We start from the raw sequence: 23,460 nt of genomic DNA, 5'->3' as shown, positions 1-23,460 counted from the left end.
CTTCAATGTGCAGATGACACAACCTTGCTTGCTGATAGTGAAGAGGACTTGAAGTACTTACTGATGAAGCTCAAAGACTACAGTAGTCTTCAGTATGGATTACACCTCAACAAAAAGAAAACAAAGATCCTCACAACTGGACCAATAAGCAATGTCATGATAAAGGGAGAAAAGATTGAAGTTCTCAAGGATTTCATTTTACTTGATCTACAATCAACACCTATGGAAGCAGCAATAAAAAAAAATCAAGTGACGTATTGGGAAAACCTGCTGAAAAAGACCTCTTTAAGGTGTTAAGAAGCAAGGATGTCACTTTGAGAACTAAGGAGCACTTGACCCAAGCCATGGTATTTTCAATCTCCTCATATGCATGCAGAAGGTGAACAATGAAATAAGAAATACTGAAGAGCTGATGCCTTCGAATTATGTTGTTGGCAAAGAATATGATATATACCACAGACTGCCAGAAGAGTGAACAAATCTGTCTTGGAAGAAGTACAACCAGAATGCTTCTTACAAGTGAGGATGGTGAGACTTCGTCTCATGTACTTTGGACATGCTATCAGCAGGGATCAGTCCCTGGAGAAGGATATCATGCTTGGTAAAATAGAGGGTTAGCAAAAAAAGAGGAAGCCCCTCAATGAGATGCATTGACACGGTGGCTGCAGTAATGGGCTCAAACATGGCATCAATCGCGAGGCTGGCACAGAACCGGGCAGTGTTTCGTTCTGTTGCACATGTGGTTGGTATGATTTTGAACCGACTCAATGGCACCTAACAACAACAACAACAAGATATGTGGACCTGGGCAAATCTCCAGTAAGGAGCTCTTGTGTGGGTACGCATGATCGAGTCCAAATTTCAGCTAGTCTCCTCTAATTCGATTCACTTTGCTTAATTCTCTGTTCTATTTGGCTATGATTTGGAGCTGGTGTCAGAGGCTGAGATAGAGCTTAGAGTGGTTGGATAATGGGGAAGGCCAGTTACAGCTTTGAGATGACATGACCATCCAGGTGACTCATGCCTCATTTTCTGACCTGCCCAGCAGCCTGAGTCAACCATTTGTTCACAGGGAACTTGGTCCAGCCCAACCTGTTGACCTCATAGCATCCTGTTTATATTTACCCTTGGGCTCACCCATGTCTTCCATAGCATTCCTCTTGACTCAGCTTGGGACTGTCTTTGTTCTGTCCCAAGGCAATGAGATGCAGGGGAATTATTGTTTCCTTCAGTGCATCTGTATCTGGGTGGTACAGAGATGGCATGATAAGTGCCTGGGTGTTCCTCCCTGGGCCTCACTTCTGCTGCGTGTGGAACATCCTTGCTAGACTGACGCCTCTATGTGCACTACAGGGCTTCACACCAGAGCCGAGGAAATGTGGATCCTGGTGAGAACACACACCAGGGGCTAGCATGGCCATGGGAAAAAGGGAACAGATGATGAATAAACATGATTAGTTGGAGAGAAAATTATCTTCTTTTCCCCTCAGACATGGAGATTTGTTACAAAGCAGCACCCTGGCTCCCAGTGGTTCTGATGAGTTTTCCCTCTACCCCCTGCCATGCTGTGTTGTAGAAGTGACCATTTTTCCCAGTAGCCCATACGTATCCTTGGTTCTGAATATCTTTGCTGGATGCTATTTCCCTGACCAAAATCCTCCAAGCCCAGCCCTTCTACCTGGCTGAGGCGCCTCTTCTTGCATCTCTTTTTTCCATTAATTTGTTGGCCCAAGGTTCTGTGGTCAAGAAATGGCAGAGTTGGGATTCAAGTGAAAGACTGAGTTCTTTCCACTATACCCCATGCCTCACCAAGGGATGAGCTGTGCCATACACAGTAATCTGTGGTTCCTGGGCCCTGCATGTTGTAGGAACCCAGTAAGCATGTGTGGCTGAGGTAAAGTGAGGAGCCTTCCTGAATCCAGCCCTTTTTGTGAAGTGTGTCCTTAGATTGTCCATATTAGCAACGATGTGACTCCATTTGAACTTTCCAGAAGCCTAGCACTGAGGAATCTGCTGAGTAAGGCTGTGCCAAATTTCTCCTTTTCCTTTAGGGTTTTATGGATTTAGCCTTCACCATGCCACATGGGCAAGTCATCATCATTCTGGTCTGCGTCAATGGGTCCCTTTGAACATCCAAGTGGAGGAGATGTGAGCTGAGGTCAGGGTACCCCCACACTGAAGGATCTCCCTGGAGGAAGGTGAGCTGGTCTTAGGTTTTAGCCTGGTATTGGCCTCAGGAGGAGGTAGCGTGGCCAGGCGCTCTCTCTCAGGCTGGGATATAATTCCATAGGGTATAGCATAGTGGGCTTATAGGATCAAAGCCACAGGAGGGACTTTTAGAAGGGCTTTTAAAAAATTTACACAGTCAATTTGAACAAATCAGTCCATATTAGGAAGTACAATGCAAATATTGCATGGATTATTAAAATACAACATAAGACTGTGAAGAAAATGTAAGCTTACCATTGTCTTCTTTGGGCTTTACCCAGATCCATTGGATAACCTGTTTCACCCTTGTCTCTGCAACTATGGGTAACCCAATGGGAAGACCTGAGACATACGGCAGAAAAATATTGTCTTTGAATTTAGAAAAAACAGTTTAAATTCTAGCTCACTCCTTCACTAGCTATATGACTGTGGGCAAGTGGTTTCTCCCTTCTGAACCTCAGTTTTCTCATCTGTAAAATGGTGGCAATCACAAACACTTCTTGGGAATGTTGGATGAATTTAGTGACCGTAAATGTTAAGACTCCCCAGCACAGGGTCTGCTGATTCCATGTGAAGACTGACACCTGGCAGGCTGCTGCTCAGGCCACACGTGCAGAGAGGCCCAGCCCTAAAGGCAGACTGATCCCTTCTGGTCCCACAAAGGGAGGCCTGCTGTGGCCATCTAGAGGCTCACAGGCCTTGGCTGGCCCAAGGTCTTCACATCAGAAGGTGAAAGAATACAGTGTCAGGATGCAGGTGATAAATATCCTGAAGCTATCTAGGCCATAAATGTATGGGGGTGGGGTGGGGGTAGGGTAGGGGCTGCTCCTGGTTTCTCATTCATTCCTTGAATCTTCTCCAAACAAGGTCCTTATCTAGGAGGTAAGAACCATACATGAATACTATTTTCCTTTGCGGTGTGAAAGGGTGAGCCCAACCTGTAACTGGGGTGAGTGGGAGGCTACTCCAGGGTAGGTGATGTATGTGCAGGAGATTCCCTGGGCAAGAGATCAAGTCCAAATTCCTGGTCGCCAGTGCTTCATCTCAGCCAAGCACTATCACTCTTTGCCATGAAGGGTCTTAGGGATAGCACCCCATCCTTTAGGCTCAGCTTCTTCTTGTATAAACTGGCTTAAGACCTGTTCACTGCCCTGCCTTCCTGGGAGGATGGTTGGGTTGTAAGAAAATGGGGGGATAAGCTGAATCATCGCTGGCCCTTGCTGGGCTCCCCATCACAGCCTGAGATTTTACAAATTTCCATCTCCCTAAAGTCACATTTTAAATTCTTACCGTTTGAAATTATAGAAGCCACTGTCATTTTTATCTACTAGCTGTTTTACTCCTTCCTGAGCAGACTAAATCCTAGGATTTGTGTTAATCAGCCCCCTCCCTATTTTATTTGGGTGAGTGAACATCTCAGAAAAGAGCATACAACAGGCTGATTTGCCATGCCATAGGCTCCTAGAAGGTGGGTAGATGGCCAGCTGGGGCTGTAGGGTGGAGCTGGGGAAGCCAGCAGGGCCAGTGGTGGCTGGGTCCTGGGGACATGCTCAAACACACCTGGGAAGAGGCTCATCAAAGGAAAAGAGAAGGCTAGCCGTGGGGTTCCTTTGCCTTCTTTTGCTTTGAGACGCTTCCTTTGAACCTCCAAAGAAACAGCCCTTCCTTGATCAAGTCTGGTGTCCACAGACTTCCAGACAGCTCCAGAGCCCTTTGCCAATGGGAACAGCTTCCATGGTCCCCTTTCATGTCCCATCCTTTGTGGGCCCAGCAGCCTGGGTTGGTGACCCTGCTTTGTGGTAGAGGAGAGATCCTGAGTTTCTCACAGAAGCTGAGTCTCACGATCCACTACTATTGCATGCCAGCAACAAAATAATGAGCAGACAGACAAATAGATGTGATATTAAAAAGCACATGCTTAAGGGAATATTTTCACAGTGTCTGATGAAAGGAAAAGAGGTGGTCCCACAGGCCCCATGGGGAGCCTTCTCCAACATTAAGCTGAGCACATCACTAAAAAGCTCTGCTGGCTCCTTGTTGCCTACAGGGCAAAGTCTACACTTCTCAGCTGGGCATTCATCTCCTGATCCTGGCTCATGTCCTGCCACACCTACCACCATGCTATACTCAAGCAGGGTTGACCTCCTACCATCCTCCCCTCCTCACCATGCTTTTCCACACCTTGTTGCTATTGCACATGCTGATCTCTTGGCCTGAATTTCCTTTTCTTCTTTTTACTATGTGTTAAGACCCAGCTGGAATGGCTGAAACCTCCTATTCAAAGCCCTAGGCAGAGTCAGTCTTTCCTCTCGGCTCATGTAACACTCATATACCCACCAGTATTATGCTGTAGTTCAATTTGTCTATCTTCCCTAGCAGACAGTGAGTTTTGAGGGCAAAAACTGTGCCTTATTGAATTCTGGGCTCCCCTTGCCCTGTCCGGGGCTAGACAAATCTCTAAGAGGGAGCTTCCTAGATCCCAGGCCACCCTGAGCCTGTCAGATACTGTGCCTAAGTACTGGCTGGAGACCAAGGTAGAGAATGTCCCTGGCTGGCACATGTCATAGCCTTAGGGAACAGGGGATTATTTGCACAGGCGAAGAGATTAGATGAGACAAGCTTTTCTGGAAAATGGGGAATGAGTTATTAAAATATATCTGAGATTCTGGGCTTCCCAGAAGAACTGGCATCAGAGAGAAAGAATTAAATTTCCATTCATGGAGTTCTCTGCTCAGAAGTCTCTGGCTTTATTTTCTCTCCATAAAACAATTGCTTGGCTGAGAAAGAATGAAGAAAACAGTTCAAATAAGTCTTATCACCATTGCCTGCCTTTTGGGATCCCAGAATTTCATTGTTGAGAAAGTTTTCTCACTTGTGAAATGAAGATGATAGTGGATAAATAGCTCTCTTAAACGGTTCTAAGGATCATATGTGATATCACATGGAAAATGCCAAGGATGATACTTAGCAGGTACGTAGCAAACGTTGGTTCACTGTCATTCCCTCACCCCTACTTTGGGCAAGACCCAGACCCTCAAGCCTGATCCCCTTGGCCTATATTGAACCATAATGGCCTTTTTCAAGATGGCAGCTGTTTTTCTCCAGGGAGGAATTTACATTTGGAGATCCAAAATTATGCAGAAGGTTGGGGCTCCATCTGCCCCAGGAACCAAAGGAGCATCTTCAGACTACCCTGTCTCTCCCTTGCTCAGTGGCTGTGCTGTTCCTGGGTGGGAACTTTGAAGGACATTGCCAGGATGGATAACAGGCCCAAGAAATATGTCTTATAGCTACACATTCAAACTTCCCTTTTCTTTTTTTGACATAAGAGACTATGATTTTAATCCCCCAAAAGAAAGTTTCTTTTCACATACACTTTGGAAAATAATCATGTCTTATGTTGTTCATCCCTCCCAAAGGAAACCATCACGCAAGAGACACAGGAGTTACATCGTGCGGGGCGGCCAGGGCCCGGCCCCAGGGAGGTGGTCCCTCATTACCAAGACAAGGTGAGCAGCAAGACTCCCTGCAGTTCCTCCTCCTCCCCACTGACCACAAAAGCACAAAGAAAACCTTTATCAAAGAGTGCTATGGACACGGCTGGCCGGTCAGTGAGTGATAGAAGGTCAAGGCCCAGGCTGGGGGGTTGAGTACAGAATGATAGTGGGCCAAGCCCCATGCAGGGTGGGTGTGGGCCGTGGTGAGAATGGGGCCTCTGCTGCGGCCTAGAGAGCACCCCAAGGCCATACTGAGCCACACCGGCAGGTGTCCAGTGCCAGAGGTCCCTGACGAAGATGACAGGGGGCAGCAGAGCAGTGACCCCAAGGGCCCCAGTAGTTTCCATGACAGCATGGAGGTGTAGAACACAGCCCCTGCACTCCTATGGAGAAGTAGGACAGGTGCCACTGAGTCTTCCATGCCCCAGCACCTGCACAGTCAGTTTGCCATGAGATTCACAAACTTGAAAAGAACAACAACAAGAGGTCCAGGAGCCGAGAATCCAGGGGCCTTGCTTGTGGGTGTACTTCTGCTGGGGCCCATGGTCATGGCTGGTCAGGTGTAGAAGGGAAGCCTGGTCTCTCAGAGCAGCCTCTCCCACAGCTACAGGAGACCCCTCCGGAGATGCAGAACCCACTGTGGAGCATGGGACTACCCAGTTGTCTCCTTGGAGTTGGGCAGAGGTGCCGCCTCTCAGCCCTGGGGCTAGTCCCTGCCAGTCACAGAAAAGGGGGCATGGCCACGGCAGCCTCTGAACTCCAGCAGGTTCCCCATCCTGTTGGGCTAAAAGGAACTTAAATATTCCAGCGCCACCTCGTATACAAATTTATACTGTTCCTAAGAGGGGATAAGAGAGGAGGAGAGGCAGAGAGGGAGAAGAGACAAGAGAGATGAAAAGGAACACGTGTTTAATTTAGAATATTATCCATGTAAAAAAAAATTTTTTTTTTTTAATTATCCATATCTGGACATCCTTCAAAGTTTTGCCTGATGCCTACTTCTTCCGAAGCCTTCTTAGATGTCCAGCTAGAACTATTCCCTTTCTTTTTACTATTTTGTACATCAGCGCTTCTCAAACTGTAATGTGAGTATGAGGCACCCCAGAATCTTTTAAAAAGACAGATTCTAATCCAGTAAATTGAGAGTGGGGCAGGAGATTCTGAATTTCTAGCAATCTTCCAGGTGATGCTGATGGTGCTGGTCTACGGACTTGTGTATGGTCTGTCTCCACCACTGCACCTTGTTCTATCTCCCCAATCTCTTTTCCGTCCCTTTCTCCCCAGTGTCCTAGCCCAATGCTTTATACTGTAAAAATTAGCAGAAATTATTTAGAATAGGATTGATCGAAATGAAAACATAATGCTCACTCTACTAAGCCAGACTCCCTTCCCCTAAACCTGAATTAGTGACACTTCCTTAAGCAATGGGAAGAAAGTAAGACAAAGTAGGGTATATCAGGAATGGTATTTAGACAATCCTACAGGAAGGAGAAGTTGGTGATGTTGGAAGGGGAAGGAACAGGGCAAAGGCACTCAGCAGGTACCCAATAAGCACCTGGATGCTGGGTCTTCAGGTCAAGGGAACTATGGTCAGCCCCTGGCTGTGGCAGACCAGTTCTTGGGACACTCACCAGGGTCTCCACCATGTTGGATTTGTTGTTACGCAATGTTTTCACGATATGGAACACATCAATGATGTTTTGCTGCTGGATCATCTCACACACGCTGCAGATGGCACAGAAGGTTCCACTGCGGCCGCCCCCATTTCTAATCACAAAGTAAAGAAGTGAGCCAGATTCCTGAGCACCTGGCTACCCCCCAGGCACCTTCAAGATGCCTATGCAGTGAATGATAGTACTTCCTAAATTTTTTTATATTAAGCCAAAATATAGCTAACACATTTATTTTAAATTTCTCTTTTTACATTTTCAGATGCTCCCAAGTTGGTCTTCTATATCCCCTGGCAGACTCTCCAGGTTAGAGAAAACATTTATTCTAACTCCATATCAGTAGTAGTTGGGGGTGGTGGCCTGGAAAATGTGAGGTCAGACAACGGTGAAAGCCCTGGCCTGAGCCATGAGGTATGGTCTGAGTCCCATTTGTGCAGGTTACTTCTATCTGGGCCCCAAGTTCCCCGTTCACATAATGAAGATGTTAGACTAGATGGCCTTTGAGAATTCCATTAGCTTAATGTTTTTCCTTGGTTCTTTGAGGCATGTTACAGTCACCCATGGCACACTGGCCCAAACCCCCAGGGAAGGTAGGTATTGTGTGTCTGACATACTCCCAGAGTATATGTGGTACCTGCATCTTTGCCCAAAGGGATGCTCTGGGTCTACCTACGCTTTCCATAAAGAAAATAAATGGTCCCAGGTAATTTTCCTACTAGTTCTTTCCCTCCTCCACTAAGGACAGCAATGCTAGATGTATCTCTGTTAGCCTAAGACCAGCCAGCCCAGGCATGGGAGGCTGGGATGGCTTGAGAGACTGCATCCTGAAATAACATATTTTTACTTGTACACTGTGGTTTAAGCCAGACCCTTGTGATCTGGAGCATAGCGATAGGGGGTTCTTGGTAGGGCCATCCCTCTGTTACTGCTTCTCTCTGCAGCACCATAAGTCATCTTCATGGAAACACCCCTCAAGCTCTTTACAGAAACTTCCTCTAGGAATCTGCCTGATTTGGAACTCCTGGAGGCGGGGGAACATGGATTAAAAAAAGATACTCCTGCAAATAAATCAGGCTAAAAAACAAACACATGACAAACAGTAGAAGAAACCTCTAGGAAGGAGGGTTCAGACTTAGCTGCAACAAGAACAGCAGAGTCCAAGATGAAAAGGTGAGTGGACACAGGGCCCAATGGAGTGAGATCCAGAAGGGAGGGGTATGGCTCTGTGCTGGAGGTGGGGGCACCTGGAAGTGGGGGCACCTGATTGTGGGGGAGGGTGGTGGAGGACACAGGGCTTAGGATAGAACCAGCTGTCAGTTTCTGGGATGTGGGTGGGGCCAGGCTGGCTTGTCTGATGTCACCCAACAATCTGACGTGGGACACCTGGTAGCATCTCTTTGGACTGTTGTCTAAGGCTTAAATTCTTTAGGAAAGCCAGGGGCTGCTATTGGTGGTGACCCTTAAGCTACGTGTATGTTAAAAACTATGTGTATGTTTAACCTCCTTTGAGCTCTCAACATGTGCATGTAGCACCTGTTTGAAAGAGGGGAACAATAAGCTAGTTTTGAAAAGACTGAACTCAATTTTGAGGTCAGTGGAATGCTATCAATGCTTTCTACTGGCTCTAGAAATATTTATTCTGAAAAAAGCATGACCTTGGTTCAAACTTCCTCTAACACAACATTTTTAAAGGAGGACGCCCTCTTACTACCCGGACCAAATTGCTTTAAATTCTAAGAAGCAAAAGGAATTATTGTGAATTAAATGTTGTGTACATAGTTGTTACGGCTGCAGATTTGTTTTGGGTCCAAGGTCTTTGTATAATCCTTCTCTGTGGCCACTTTATACTCATATGGTAGATTTTGTGCTACTCTTTTGCTATTTTCTATTTTACTTTACATATAAACCCTGTTGCCGTCGAGTCAATTCCGACTCATAGCGACCCTAAAGGACAGAGTAGAGCTGCCCTGTAGGGTTTCCAAGGAGTGCCTGGTGGATTTGAACTGCCAACCTTCTGGTTAGCAGCTGTAGCTCTTAACCACTATACCACTAGGGTTTCCTTACTTTATGTTTACTAGGTATATATTTTACAATATAAGTAATTACATGGATAATATTTGCATATTTGCTACCATGACACTGCTGATCTCTATGATGGTAGATAAATGTGTTTATTTTCTGAATATTACATTCTAAAACTCTATAAGGCCTAAAGATTATCTAATTCAACATACCCATTGGAAAGATGAGGAAACTAGGTTGACAAAATTAAGTGATTTTCTTGATGTTGATAGCTTGCGAGCCACAGTCCTTTAAGGGTCCTGACCGCCACTCTAGCATAATGACATCAGGGCTCATTTGGCTGGGAATCCCTAGGCCTTGGTTATGCCGATTCTAAGGCTAGAGGTAAAGGCTCTCGGGCACCCCGGTTAACGGAGGTATAAACACCCTGGCCTTGAGCATACTTGTCCCTGGGGAGTTCCCAGTTCCTCCACATCCATCTACCAGCTCCTGAGAGCAGTGGCTTCCCCTCATGCTCTCCGTGTCCCTGTGTTCCCATTGAGCCGATAGTAAGAGATGCTCAGGAGACAGACACAGTGCCCAAGACCTTCAGTTTATGCAGAGGCAGTGTGGGTTAGTGGTTGGCACATTATCTTGGAGCCTAGTGGACTTGGATTCGAATCATATCTCCCTTCTTACCTACCCGATCCATCACTCTCTCTGTGCATCAATTTTCTTACTGTGGAATGGGGACGATAATACCTACCTCACAGATGGAATGAAATGACCCATGTAAAGTGTCTGGCATCAAGCTTATTTAATCAAATTCTTCAGGAAATAATAGAGGGGGATCTGGTCTGTGGAGCCTACTTGGTCCTGAGCTTTCTCGTGATCAGTACCCCATATTATGTCTCCTGGTGGAGACTGGGGATGACCTCCCTACTGGAACCATTACGTAGAGGTCTGCCTCCATGTCAACAGAAAAGCCACCAGCTTTGGCATCAATAATATGTCATATGACAGTGGTTCAGGGCAACAATCTGGCAGCCCTAGTACAGTACATTGTTTTTAATTCCTTAAATTACACTCCCATTAGCTTTTCAAACGACGTTGAGATCTGGGGTAGCAGGGCATGCCTAAGACTGGTGCATGTGGCCAGTGGCATCCCCAAGGATGCCTCTCACCCATCATCCTGCTGCCCTGGAGACACTTTCATTATACTCACAGGCAGTGGACCACAGTGCGTCCCTCCCTCCCGTCATACTGCTCCTGCCACTTCTCCAGTCGTCGGACCACTTTGAGCAGGGAGCGCTTGGAGGGGGGCGTGTCCCGGTAGGCTGGCCAGCCAATGTACTGGAGGTGCTGGACTATTCGATACCCATCCTGTGGCTGAGAACAGAGATGCCGTTAGGGCTATTCAGCTGGAGATGCTTGAGGATTCAAGTTCTCCAGATACCTTGGAAAGCACAGAGATTGATTGCAGTGGAAGACAGACTAAATGGAGTCCAAGCCATCTCACCATGGGGAGAGAAACAGATCATCCCTTACCTACCTCTATACCTTTACCAACACTGATTCACCAGCCGTGAATGCTCTTCACCACTGTCTACCTGGAAAACTCCTACTTAGTCTTCAAAACCCAATTCAAGGGTCACTTTCTCTAGGGAAGACTTTCCTGACTCTCCAGGGCAGAGTTTTTGTCTGTGAGGCTCATGTGCCGGAACATATCTCCCTTTCTCATTAGACAAAGAACCCCGAGGGTAGGGACTGAGTTCCGTTTATCCTGGGCCCCCAATACCAAGCACACATGTGATTACTTTAGTTCGCCATCTTTTCATAGATTATCAATCTGCCCCCTCACACTGGGCACCCGTATACCCAGCTAGTGAATTTCCTTAGGGAAGCAAGTAATTATTTTTCATTTCTGTATGCCCAGAGCCTAGCCCGATGCTTACTGGATCCAATCAAAGGCTGTATCAACTCATGCCAAAAAAGTGTGCCATAATGGGGAGGAACTAATTTCTGAGAAGTTGTGTCTACATGGTAGCAAGTGTGTCAGGAAACAAGCAGATGGCAAGCTGGATTTCGCTCTTTGCATCTCTGTGTTTTGGAGTCTTCCTGGATCTGGAACTGGAATCAGCAAAGATACCACTTTCCCAAGGAAGCGATTATCAGGAGAGCAGAGCACTAACTTGCAGCCAGCCCAGCAGGATCCTTTCACAGCCTTTATCTGTTTTGGGGAGGAGGGACATGGGAAGCGATGGTGGTGACTTACCCGAGCCATGTTACAGATGCGGAATATTCTGTGGATGATGTCCTCGTCAATGTCTGCAGAGACGAACTCCACTTGGATGGGCCCATAGCACCCAGAGGTCTTTTCAGGCCAGTACTGCATGCACAGCTGGGGCAAGGAAAGAGGTCACAGGAAGAGGCCAAGGAAAGGGGTACACATCCATTTCATTTGTCACTGAGCCTTTCTGATTGCCAGCAGGACACACTGGCTAGAAAGGCAGAGATTTACGATGGAGTTCAAACTCAGCTCCCTATTGAGGCAGCCATCCACTTTTTTGGTTGTTGAAAGATCATGGCTCTGGACAAGAAAAAGTTTGTCTATGCTGACTTCACACCATGTGTTAAGCTTGCTGTCCCTCAATTTCCTCATCTGTAAAATGGGGAGAATAATATCTACCTTGAAGGGCTATTGTCAGGATTAAACAGAATACTCTGAGGGAAGGGCAAGTATAATTTAGCTTTCTTTTTACCAATACAAATCATGGCAAATTTCCCCCATTCCAGGCAAACCTTCACAATGCTTATTGTATAACGAGGTCACGAGTAGTTGTTTTCTGTTTGTTTGTTTTTAAAGTAGGCTTTGGCATCAAAAAAACTTAGGTCCAAATCCAGGATCTGCTGCTTAGTAGTTTGTGTGACCCAGGGCTCAGTTGTCACATATGTAGAGCTGGGATAATTATGCTTGCCTTGGACCAAAAGATAATGAAGCATGGTGTTGAGAAAAGTTGCCTGTTATTTTTCCTGTTTTTCTGGAATTGGGAATTAGGACCTTCAGCTGAGAGCAAAAGAAGTTGGTTGGTCCTGAGTCTAACACAGTGGTTCTCAACCAGAGGCTATTTTGTCCCTCAGGGGACAATGTCTGGAGTCCAGTTTTGGTTTTCACAACGGGGGGTTGCTACTGGCATCTAGTAAGTTGAGTCCAGGGATGCTGCTAAACATCCTATAATTACAGGTTATTATATTCTGCAGAGTTATCCAACCCAAAATATCAATAGTGCCAAGACTGAGAAGTCCTGGTCCTAGATCATAAATTGTTCCTTAGGTTCATGGGTGTCACCAAGATGGAGAGATGGATATCCCATTGTCCCTGGATCTGTTGAGCCACCAGATGACTAGAGTTGGGAAAAGAATATTGGGGTAGGTGGTGGTGAGAGGGGAGGTGTGGTTCTAGAGAGAGACAAGGCATGCCCTCAAATTCCTGGCTCCCAAGGGACATGGAGATGGACCCTGTCTGGGTCAGAGTTGGGACACAGAGGAGAGCTAAGATTGGGGCTTCACGCTTGCTGGGGACCAACACAACATGGACAAAGACCGTGTGTTAGAAAGACCCTCTGTCTGGAGGTTTCCCAGAAGGTGTAGCTGAGACTTACAAAGATCCACCAACGCTTTTGAGAGCAGCTTAGGATTGAGTCTCTCATCAGTGGGGTCTGCCACGACTTAACACCAAGTTTGCAGGCAGGGAGCATGACTGACAGAGGTGACCACAAAAATACAGTGGCCTCCTTACAGCCACCACTGATGCAGGGTTTTCATGATAGGCAGTGATTGCTCTTCTCTTTGTTGAAAGAGAACAGCCAGCTTACCCCAGAACCAGCAACAAAAGGGAGAAGCTAGGAGCGGGAAGGGAGGAGAGAGAAAAGCACGTGTCTCCCACCTTCCTAGCTGTGGGACCCAAAACGCTAGCTTAGGGATAATATTATTTACCTGACAGCAGGAGTCAGCATACTTGGCCCACATGCCAAATCTGCCCGCCACCTGTTTTTATAAATACAGTTTTATTGGAACACAGCCACGCTCACTCCTTTATGTGTCGTCTATGACTGCTTTCACGCTACAATGGCAGAATTGAGTAATTGTGACAGAGACCGTGCAGCTTGCAAAGCCTAAGATATTTACTATCTGGACCTTTACAGAAAGTTTGCCAAAACCCCTGTCCTGTAGGATTGTTCTGAGGATAAGTGAGATAATGCATGTAAATAGAGCCCTTACCATAGTGCCAAGTGTAAAATAAACCAAATCCATTGCTGTTGAGTAGGTTCTGACTTATAGCGACCCTATAGGACAGAGTAGAACTGCCCCATTGGGTTTCCAAGGAGCGCCTGATGGATTTGAACTGCCGATCTTTTGGTTAGCAGCTGTAGCTCTTAACCACTACTACACCAGGGTTTCCAAGTAAGCACTCACTAAATTCCAGCTAGGAGTTCCTGGATGGCACAAATAGTTAAGGACTAGACTACTATCTGAAAGGTTAGAGGTTCAAACCCACCCAGGAGTGTCTTGGAAGAAAGGCCTGGCAATGTGCTTCTGAATGGTCACAGCCATGAAAACCCTAAGGGGTGCAATTTACTTGGCAACCAAAGGAGTCGCCATGAGTTGGGATTGACTCTCCAGCAACTGGTTTATATTCTAACTATTCATATGATTATTGAACCCATCAATTCTCAACAAAAATAATAACCAGAATAACAGGAGTCAACATGTAAATTTGAAGGATTCTTATCATCCCTCTTAAATAGCAAAGACATACAAGGGTAATGTCTCCAGCAGGGGGTTAATTGAGCATGTTGAGGAAGGAGATGTGTGGGGGCGTGGGGGGCTGGTCACAGGGGCCTCCCAGGCGGGACAATCATCCGCTGAGCTGTGCGATAATGACAAATCCAACATTTGAACTTCATTTCTTTTGCCATTGGCTCTCCCGCCTTGCAACCTTCACAGTAATGAGGGGCTGGTACAGATAAGTCTGCGGCTGGCCAGAGAAACTGGAATCAATCAGAACTGCCCATTAAAAAAATAATAATTGCCTTTATCACTTGCATTGAATTTTGCCTTGCTGGCGTTTGACTGTGATGCTGACGTGCGGTACATGGATCCAAGGCATCAGGGAAAGTCTATTACCCCCACTATTTTCGGTCTGGAGGAAACGTGGAATGATTTGTCTCTTTTAATAAGATTTCCAGACCAATTTCTCAAGCTAATAGGTTCGACTGTGCCTCAAACAAGGCTCCTATATTTTGGGACACTTCCCTGCATTTGATTTTCCAGGTCACTCTCCCATAATGCCCAGGGGCTGGTAAAGGTTGCCTGGTCTTTCTAATCCTAAATCAGAGCTGTACTTACACTCGGGTTCCCTAATTCATGAGGCCACATCATCGACTGTGCGGGTGACATTCAGCCCGGTGATGTGTGGGCAGATGAGGTATTTGAGCTACCAAGGACGATCAGGGTCTCCCCACGGCTCTGAAGGTCACGCATAATTTCCCACGGGAAATGGGAGAAAGAAGGGGGTGAAACCATGTGTCCTGTTCCTGGTGACCCTTTGGGTCTCAGAAATGAGCTTCGTCAACGAGAAATGTCCTCTGTGGTTTAGCTCGAAGCTGTCCTTGCATTTTGTTTGAAATGCAGGTGCTATGGTTGTACTCCATAGGTCCGGCCAGTAGGCAGTGCACCCAAAGGCAGGATAATGCCATAAGGCCCCCTTGAGGAAGACTTGCCCTAATTGACCTGGGTTCATATTCCAGCTCTGTCACTTCTTAGCTGAGTAGCTTGGACAAATCTTTTAACATTTCAGGGTTAAGTCATGGGTGGCTGTGAATTTTAATGTGTCTCCTCTTCACACAGGGATCTGTATCTAGTGAGTACTCTGTAGATGTGAGATGTGAGTTATAATTATCAGGCAATGTGGGGGAGGGTTATTGAAAACAAGTGAAGTTTTTTTTTTTTTTTCCCTTCATTTAGGAGACCTTATGAGATCTCCTCTTTAGGATGATACCCAATCGATTGCCCTTGTGAAAAGTCCTGATCAGCCAGCTCGGGGCAGCAATGGAGACAGGCAGCAACCTGGATATGGCGACCCTGCCCTGCTTGTTACAGGGGAGAGACCTATGAATTTTTCTGGAGAGGGACCCGGAAGGTAAAACAGGAAGTTTAGTACAGTGTGAGCAGCAGAAGCGTAGCAGGCCACTCAGTGTGTCGTGTGACCCCTTCGTGTGTGTTGACCCCAGAGTAGAACTGCTCCACAGGGTTTTCTTGGCTCTGATATTTACAAAAGCAGATCGTCGGGACTTTCTTCTGTGGCACTGCTGGGTCGGTTTGAGCTAGCAATCTTTAGGTCTAATGCAAACTGTGATCACCCCCCGGGGACCTGTGACCCCCCTCTGTGATGGTTAATGTTACATGTCAGCTCGGCTAGGCCATGATTCTCAGTGGTTTGGCAGATAGTATGTAATCATCCTTGATTTTGTGATCTAATGTGAGCAGCCAATCAGTTGGAAGGGGAGTGTTCTTAGGGGTGTGGCCTGCCTCCAGCATATATGGATATTCTGGGAAAACTCATGCCTTCTTCCAATCCTGCATCCATCTCATCATCCTCTGACCTCTGGTTCTTGGAACATGAGCCAGCAACCTGTTGTCTGACTTACAGATATTGGATTTGCCAGCTCCCACAACCCTGTGAGCCAGCAACCTGCTGTCTGACCTGCAGATTTGGGATTCATCAGCCCCTGTTACCACATGAGTCAAGGGAAGCCTTCAGCCTGCTGCCTGATCCATGGATTTGGGACTTGCCAGCCTCCACAATTGCATGAGCCATTTCCTTGAAATAAATTTCTCTCTATACATACTTATATACATGATTTGCTGGTTTTCCTCCTTTAGAGAACCCAGCCTAAGACCCCCTCCATAACTTCCTAAATATTCAGTAGATTTATGACAGCATATATAATACTCAGTGTGTGTGGATTTTGGGTGGAAATGAACGAGGAACTGAACTTGCTCCTGGGTCACATAGAGATGGAAGGAACAGAGACCGTTTGTAACCTGAGGAGCCAGACCATAGCACATAAACCTAAAGAAATCTTGTGGAGGGAGGGCTTAAGGCTTCCTTTGGCCCTGAAAATAGCAGTTCAAGGAAATCCACTTAGCCCTCTGTGACCAGAAGGCCCCAGCTGACCTAAGGTCTCACTTAGGCTCAATGAAACCTTAGTATTTTCTTCCTTAAGTGGAAAACATTTTAACTTGCTGCCTCCAGATTCAAGGTCTTTAAACTAGTGTATGGACCATGGGCAGTGTTGGTTCTGTGGTAGAATTTTCACCTTCTATGCAGGAGATCTGGGTTTGATTCCCAGCCAATGCACCTCAAGTGCAACCATCACCCATCTGTCAGTGGGAGCTGGTGGGTTGCTAAGGTGCTAAACAGGTTTCAGCAGTTTCCAGACAAAAACAGACTAGGAAGAAAGGTCCGGCAGTCTACTTCCCAAAATCAGCCAATGAAGCCTCTGTGGATCACAATGGTCCCATCTCATTGTGCATTGGGTCTCCATGAATCAGGGGCCCATTTGATGGCCACTAACAACGACAGAATATGGATCAACCGTCTTTTCCAGCCTCATCTCTTCGTACGCCCCTCCTACCCTTCCTTTCCCAACAGCCCAGGGAAGGGCATTGTTGCCTGCTGCAGGGAGGGCTTCACCACTGCAGACACACACATGGAATTGTAATGACTACAGCTGGGAGGGGCAGCTAGTACAGTAGTTGCTGATGCTTTAGAAATGGCCAAGCTTCTTCCAGAAGAGCAGAGGAGCTTTTGCTTATTATTGTCACAATGAATTAAACCCAGCAAACCTCCGTGAAGCCTGTGTGGACAGCCCTGGAACAGCTGCCATACATTATTCTACCCAATGGTCTCCATAGTTCTTTGGGCTGTGAACAGATGTCCTTCAGGAGTGCAAGTTCAGGCGTGAAATATAACAAATACAGAGGTAGCCTCACTCATGAAACATCTTTTTCTTGCTGATGGAATCAGAAAGCTTGTTAGTCACTGGAATAAACATGGTCAGATGAGTTCAGTGAAAACTAGCCTGTGGGCTTATTTTTGGGCTAAACACCTTTGAAGCGTTATTTCAGTGCACCTTACTTTTATGCCTTTTGTTAACTAGAAAATACTTGGATAAAATGGAAAGGCCAAATATCAGAGTTTCAAAAAATTAAGACCTCTACTCATTAAGGTCCCTGTGACCCCTAGGGAGAAAAATCAATCCCTGGCCACCTAAATGCGAAGTGAAATAGAAGAGAGCCACCTCAACTGGTTTTAAAATTCAGATCATTGATTATAAAATTCCATTAAGCCAATTCTATAAAGAACCCAAAATATCTAATTGGCTTTAACGCCATGACCCGTTAAGGAAGACAGACTGCGGGTGCTTGGTGGGTGGGAAGCAAGGGACAGAAAGAGACAGACACAAGGATGGTAATCAGAGCACGGCCATACACCTCTCCTGCAGTCATCGTTGTAGTAGCCCCATGAGGTGAACAATGCCATCTCTACGCAGTGGGGTGGAAACTTACTGTCGTAACAACTGTATCAGTGTTTGTTTCTAGGAAGGGAAGGAGGGTGGGAACTTAGGAAAATACCTGTAGAAGAGTCTAGGTGAGGTGGAAGGTCAAGGTGAAGGCTCAGGGCTTGATTTAGAAAGAAGTACTGATTAGTGCGCTCAGCTGCTACTAGGAAGGTTGCAGGTTTGAGTCGACTCAGAGGCACCTCGGGAGGAAATCCTGGTGATTTACTTCCCAAACATCAGCCATTGAAATCCCTGTGTAGCACAGCTTTCCTCTGACACATACGGAGTCGCCATGAGACAGAATTGACTTGATGGCAACTGATTTACTAAGGAGAGAGCTAAATTATTCAACATAAAAAGGGAACAACTTTTAGGGAGGGACAAAAGAACTGGGAAGGAAGGAAGGGAAAGGAGGTGGCAAGAGGAAGAAAGTGGTCTGGGCAACAGGGGCAAGGAGGTGAGGAGGGATTTAAGAACAAGGATGTGTGACTTTCAACTTTAAGTCATGGGCCTTCCTAGGATATGACCCCATTTTGCTGCAGTCCATCAGTAAAGCCTGAGCTGGAACTTAGAAGCGAGCACAGAAATGTGGCCCCTTTGAATTCCTAGAAATCTTGGGGGTGAGCAGAAGTCTCCCCCCAGGATGTAAATCTCCAGTGATAGAGTGAACTTGGCTGACATTGGGTCACACTTACCTAACAGATGAAAACATTGAGACTTGGAGAAGTTAAGAAACTGGCTCAAGGCAACACAGCAAGTAAATGGCAAGGCTAGAACTTGAACTCGGGTCTCTTGATCCCAGACTTTTTACTCTACGTTTACCCCCACTATTCATTCCAGTGCAGGTAGAAACAGAGGCACAGGCCCTTATAAAATCAGACCTGAGGTTCCCTGAGACACAGACGTGGACATTCTGTGTATTTTGCTAGCATATTAGGCTGTGTTTTCACAGGCTGAGATACAAATGAGAACATCAATGTTGGCTATTTTCCCTGCAGACACAGCGATGGGAAAAGACAGCTTTGAAATACCACCCCCGCTTTTATTCTGGGAAGAGGAAGAGCTTGTCTCTTTGACTTCCAGAAGCTCCGTGGGAATACGCCATATTCCTTCCCCTTGTTCTTGGTCCTGTCCACTCTCACCTTTCCACCTGGCTTCACATAGTTTGAATTCTCCGGCTTCCCATGGCAGAAGACTCGGAACTGGGCAACTCAGCTTTCATTCGAACTTTAAGGTAAGGAAACATGCCTTCCTGCTCCCTACACCCAGGTGCCAGCAAATTAGTGATTGCCAGTTACTGGGACCTGGAAGGGAGCCCCTGGATGGCACAAACAGTTAAGCACTTGGCTACTAACCAAAAGGTTGGTAGTTCACATTCACCAAGAGGAGCCTTGGAAGAAAGGCCTGGAGATCTACTTCTGAAAAAATCACAACCGTTGAAAAGCTGATGGAGCACAGTTCTACTCTGAAATACATAAGGTTGCCATAAGTTGGAATCAACTCAACTGTGTGTGGTTTTGTTTCTGGGGCCTGGAAATCCAGTTGCTTAGATGATGGTAAAAATCGTTACCATCCTGGCAGGCGGTCCTGGGCTTGTGTTGGTGATGGGCTATGTGATTTTGGACAAATCTTTCCCCCTGCCTGGGCCTCAGCTTCCTGATTTGCAAAATGGGGGTGAAGTAGATCTGGGTCAGATGAGTGATTTCCAAAGTGGAGTGCATACAGTTATCAAGAGAGGACAATGAGCTATTTTGAAAGTCTTTAAAAGCCAAGGGAGGCTGTGCTGCTCTCCTGGAGTAGAGGACACCACGTCTCTGGCTTTGAGCTAGAATTAGACCATCTCATTGTGGTAGTTCTGCATATGATATGACCTGCAGATCAAAGTTCTCTGGGAGCCATTATGTTTATGGAGAAAATCAACTAATTATTATTTTGTAAGTACAGTTAGAAATCAAAGCTTTCAAAAATAGTGGGTCCATAGAGGGATTGCAAGAGACTGTTGTCCGGTATACTGCACGAAGATGAGCCCTTTAGGTTGGAAGACACTCAAAATACACTTTGGCTACAACAATTGTGAAGATGGTGCAGGACTAGGCAATGTTTTCTTTTGTTGTACATGGGGTCATCATGAGTCATAGCAGACTTTTGATAACTAACAACAACAAAGATTTAGCAGGGTAAATGGTGCTCCCCAGAATCAGTGGGAAATAAAATACTGAGAAACTCAGGTGATATACCAAGTACAGCCAATATAATAAATGAACAGAATATTCAAGGCATGTACCTATGTGGAAGCAACTGAAGTAAGGTTGGACCTCATTAACCCCCAACCTTCCTCTAGGCTGATGGGGTGGTGTGCAGTGGTCATCTCCTGCTACATTCCCCCATAGCTTCCCACAGAGCTTGAGGGCAATATGACATGTCCCCTGGACACTGGCTATTCTATCCTTTCTGCTTCCTGGTCAGCTTCTTCCTCTTGATTCTGGGAGGGGATGGTCACCTGTGGTTCTGGACATCAGGCAGCCTCTTGGTTGTTCTGAGCCTTGCAAAGTGCTCCTCCTGGTAGTGACCTTGGCCCTAGCAGGGAGAGTTAAATGCTGGCTCTGAGGCCACATGACATTTCTGGAGTGTCCTGCCACTCGAGGTCTTGCTGAGATGATTCTCTCTGAAGGTGATTCCATTCTGTCTGATACTAAAGAGAGCCTTGGAGGTGGGGATCACTTGACTAGAAGCCCGATCCATGAGGATGGGGAGTTTTTTTGGTGCTATTTTTATCTCTGTCATGCCTAGGTTTGTGCCTGGCACATGATAGGTTCTCAATAAATATTAAGTTGATGAAGGAATGATTGAATGAAGCCCAGAAGGTATGCTCTTTGACTTGTGAAAGACCTCCCCCTGGGTCAGCAAGACTGCATACCATTGGTGCTATGGACATGTATCTCCTTCTTGTCTTTCCGCATCCTGTTCCCTTGTGGCTCCTGATGGGCTCTAACTTTGTACTCTGATTCAGACATGGCCTTTCTCCAGCTCAAACAACTTTCAATTCCAACACCTAATTCTGATTCTGACTTTCCCCATTATCTTAGTCTAACATCCTTCCCTGGCTCTGACCTCTATTCCTCTGGATCTGAATTTATGGTTTTGACTTTTATTACCTGTATTACCAAAAACTTAGCAGCTTAAAACAATACAAAGTTATCTCAGTTCTAGAGGTTAGAAGACCAAAATGAGCCTTAAGGGCTTAAAGATGTCAGCAGGGCTGGGTTCTTTTCTGGAGTCTCTGGAGGAGAATCCATTCCTTGCCTCTTCCAGCTTCTAGAGGCTGTCTACATCCCTTGGCTTGTGGCCACATCACTCCAATCTCTTCCGTTGCCTTCTATTAACTCTGATCCTCCTGCCTCCCTCCCATAAGAACCCATGTGATTGTATTGGGCCCACCTGGGTAACCCAGGCTTTTCTCTTCATCTCAAGACCCTTAACTTAATCACACCTGCAAAGTCCTTTTTGCCATGTAAGGCCACATAGTCACCAGTTCCAGGGATTAGAACGTGGACATCTTTAATTAGTTGCCTTTGAGTCAATTCTGGGCTCATGGAAATGTCGTGTGTGTCATAGTAAAACTCTGCTCCATAAGATTTTCAATAGCTGATTTTTTGAAAATAAATCACCAGGTCTTTCTTCCAAGGTACCTCTGCATGGACTTGAACCACCAAGCTTTTGGTTAGCAGCCAATTGTATTAATCATTTATACTGCAACGGGACTCTATGGACATCTTTAAAAAAAAAAACAAAAAACCCCATTGCTGTCAAGTTGATTCTCATAGTGACCCTATCTCTGGGGGCCCATTTTTCTGCCTAGCAGAGAATCCCACCCCATGGCTGGCATGGAAGATCTCCTGCATTTTCTAAATAACATGGGTGGGTACGGCAGGGCTTCTTTCTCTTGTCTGCTCCCCATGGTTTCTGGCCTATCCACAGAGCCCACAAAGATGAATGAGAGCTTGTCAATGCTGGTGGACTTGGTTGAAAAGTTTCTTTCTGATGGGCATGGGAAACTACAGTGTGGTTTGCTAAATGTTGTGGTTCTGGGACTGTGTCCAACTAACCTGACCACAGGCCTCTGGAGCAGGGCTTTGAACAGGTTGTTCCAGTTTAAACCCCTGCTGAAAATTTGCATTTTTTCAACAAGTTCCCAAGTGATACTAATGTTGCTGGTTAGGGACCAAGTCTTTTTTTTTTTTAATTGTCCTTTAGATGAAAGTTTGCAGAGCAAATTAGTTTCTCATTAAACAATTAAAACATATATCATTTTGTGACATTGGTTGCCAACCCATTGATGTGTCAGCATTCCCCATCTGAACCTTGGGTCCCCTATTTTCATTCAGCCAGCTTTCCTGTCCTCTCCTGCCTTCTCGTCCTTTTTCCTGGGCTGGTGTACCCATTCAGTCTCCTATACGTGGTTGAGCTACATGTGTTATTGTTCATAGTCCTGTCTAATCTTTGACTGAAGGATGAACCTCAGGAGTGACATCAGTACTGAATTAAAAGAGTGTCCAGAGGCCATATTTTAGGGGGTTTCTCCAGTCTTTATCAGATCACTAATTCTGGTCTTTTTTGTGAGTTTGAATTTTGTTCTACATTTTTCTCCAGCTCTGTCTGGGACCCTCTATTGTGATTCCTGTCGGAGAAGTTGGTGGTGGTAGCTGCGCACCATCTAGTTGTGCTGGATTCAGTCTGGTGGAGGCTGTGGTAATTGTGGTCCATTAGTCCTTGGGACTAATCTTTCCCTGTGTCTTTGGTTTTCTTCATTCGCCCATGCTCCACACAGGGTAACACCAGTGGAGTATTATCAGATGGCTGCTCACAAGCTTTTAAGACCTGGTTAGGGACCAATTCTGAGAACTACTAGTAGAGAAAACCCAGTGCTGTAGAGTTGATTCTGACTCATGGCAACTCTACAGGACAGAGTAGAACTACCCCATAGAGTTTCCAAGGAGCGCCTGGTAGATTCGAACTGCCGACCTTTTGGTTAGTAGCCAAGTTCTTAACCATTGTGCCACCAGGGCTTCACTTGTAGAGCAGTGGTTCTCAAAATTTATTATACATAAGAATCACCTGGGGATCTTGCTAAAATGTAGATTCTGATTCAGTATATCTGGGGGGGAGAATGCAAATTCTCAGCAAGGGTTCAAACTGAGATGAACTAGTTCGAAGCCCTGCTCTGGAGTCCTAAAGAGTTAGAAAAGTTTCTAGGTCAAATGCAACTGCTTTGAGCATCTTTATCTCAAGCCCCCACTGATCATAATTATCTCTAAATAGCAGTAAGTGTGAAGAATGGAAGAATATTTGTGGTTAGAGATAGCTGATTGAATGAAGTAGTATAGAATTCTGAATTGAGGCAGATCTGGACAGTAGTGCAAGAAAAGAAAGCACTCTGAGAGTTCATGTCCTCCCCTC

The 23,460-nt window shown here is 46.0% G+C and overlaps 1 protein-coding gene across 3 annotated transcripts in view; it reads right to left on the bottom strand.

The window, feature by feature from the left end:
* Positions 1–225: 225 nt before the first annotated feature.
* Positions 226–23,460, bottom strand: part of PTPRT (protein tyrosine phosphatase receptor type T) — a 1,296,550-nt gene continuing 1,273,315 nt past the window's right edge. For all 3 annotated transcript variants that reach the window (XM_049868705.1, XM_049868707.1, XM_049868708.1), the window contains 4 exons: positions 11,652–11,777; positions 10,602–10,765; positions 7,337–7,472; positions 226–6,543 (listed from right to left, as the gene is read on the bottom strand). In XM_049868705.1, the coding sequence (XP_049724662.1) occupies positions 6,490–6,543; positions 7,337–7,472; positions 10,602–10,765; positions 11,652–11,777 (480 nt within the window). In that variant the 3' untranslated portion in view covers positions 226–6,489. The remainder of the gene's footprint in view (positions 6,544–7,336; positions 7,473–10,601; positions 10,766–11,651; positions 11,778–23,460) is intronic.

The sequence above is a fragment of the Elephas maximus genome, chromosome 25 (genome assembly GCF_024166365.1).
Source record: "Elephas maximus indicus isolate mEleMax1 chromosome 25, mEleMax1 primary haplotype, whole genome shotgun sequence".
Taxonomy (NCBI): domain Eukaryota; kingdom Metazoa; phylum Chordata; class Mammalia; order Proboscidea; family Elephantidae; genus Elephas; species Elephas maximus.
This window is presented reverse-complemented; position numbering and strand designations above follow the sequence as displayed.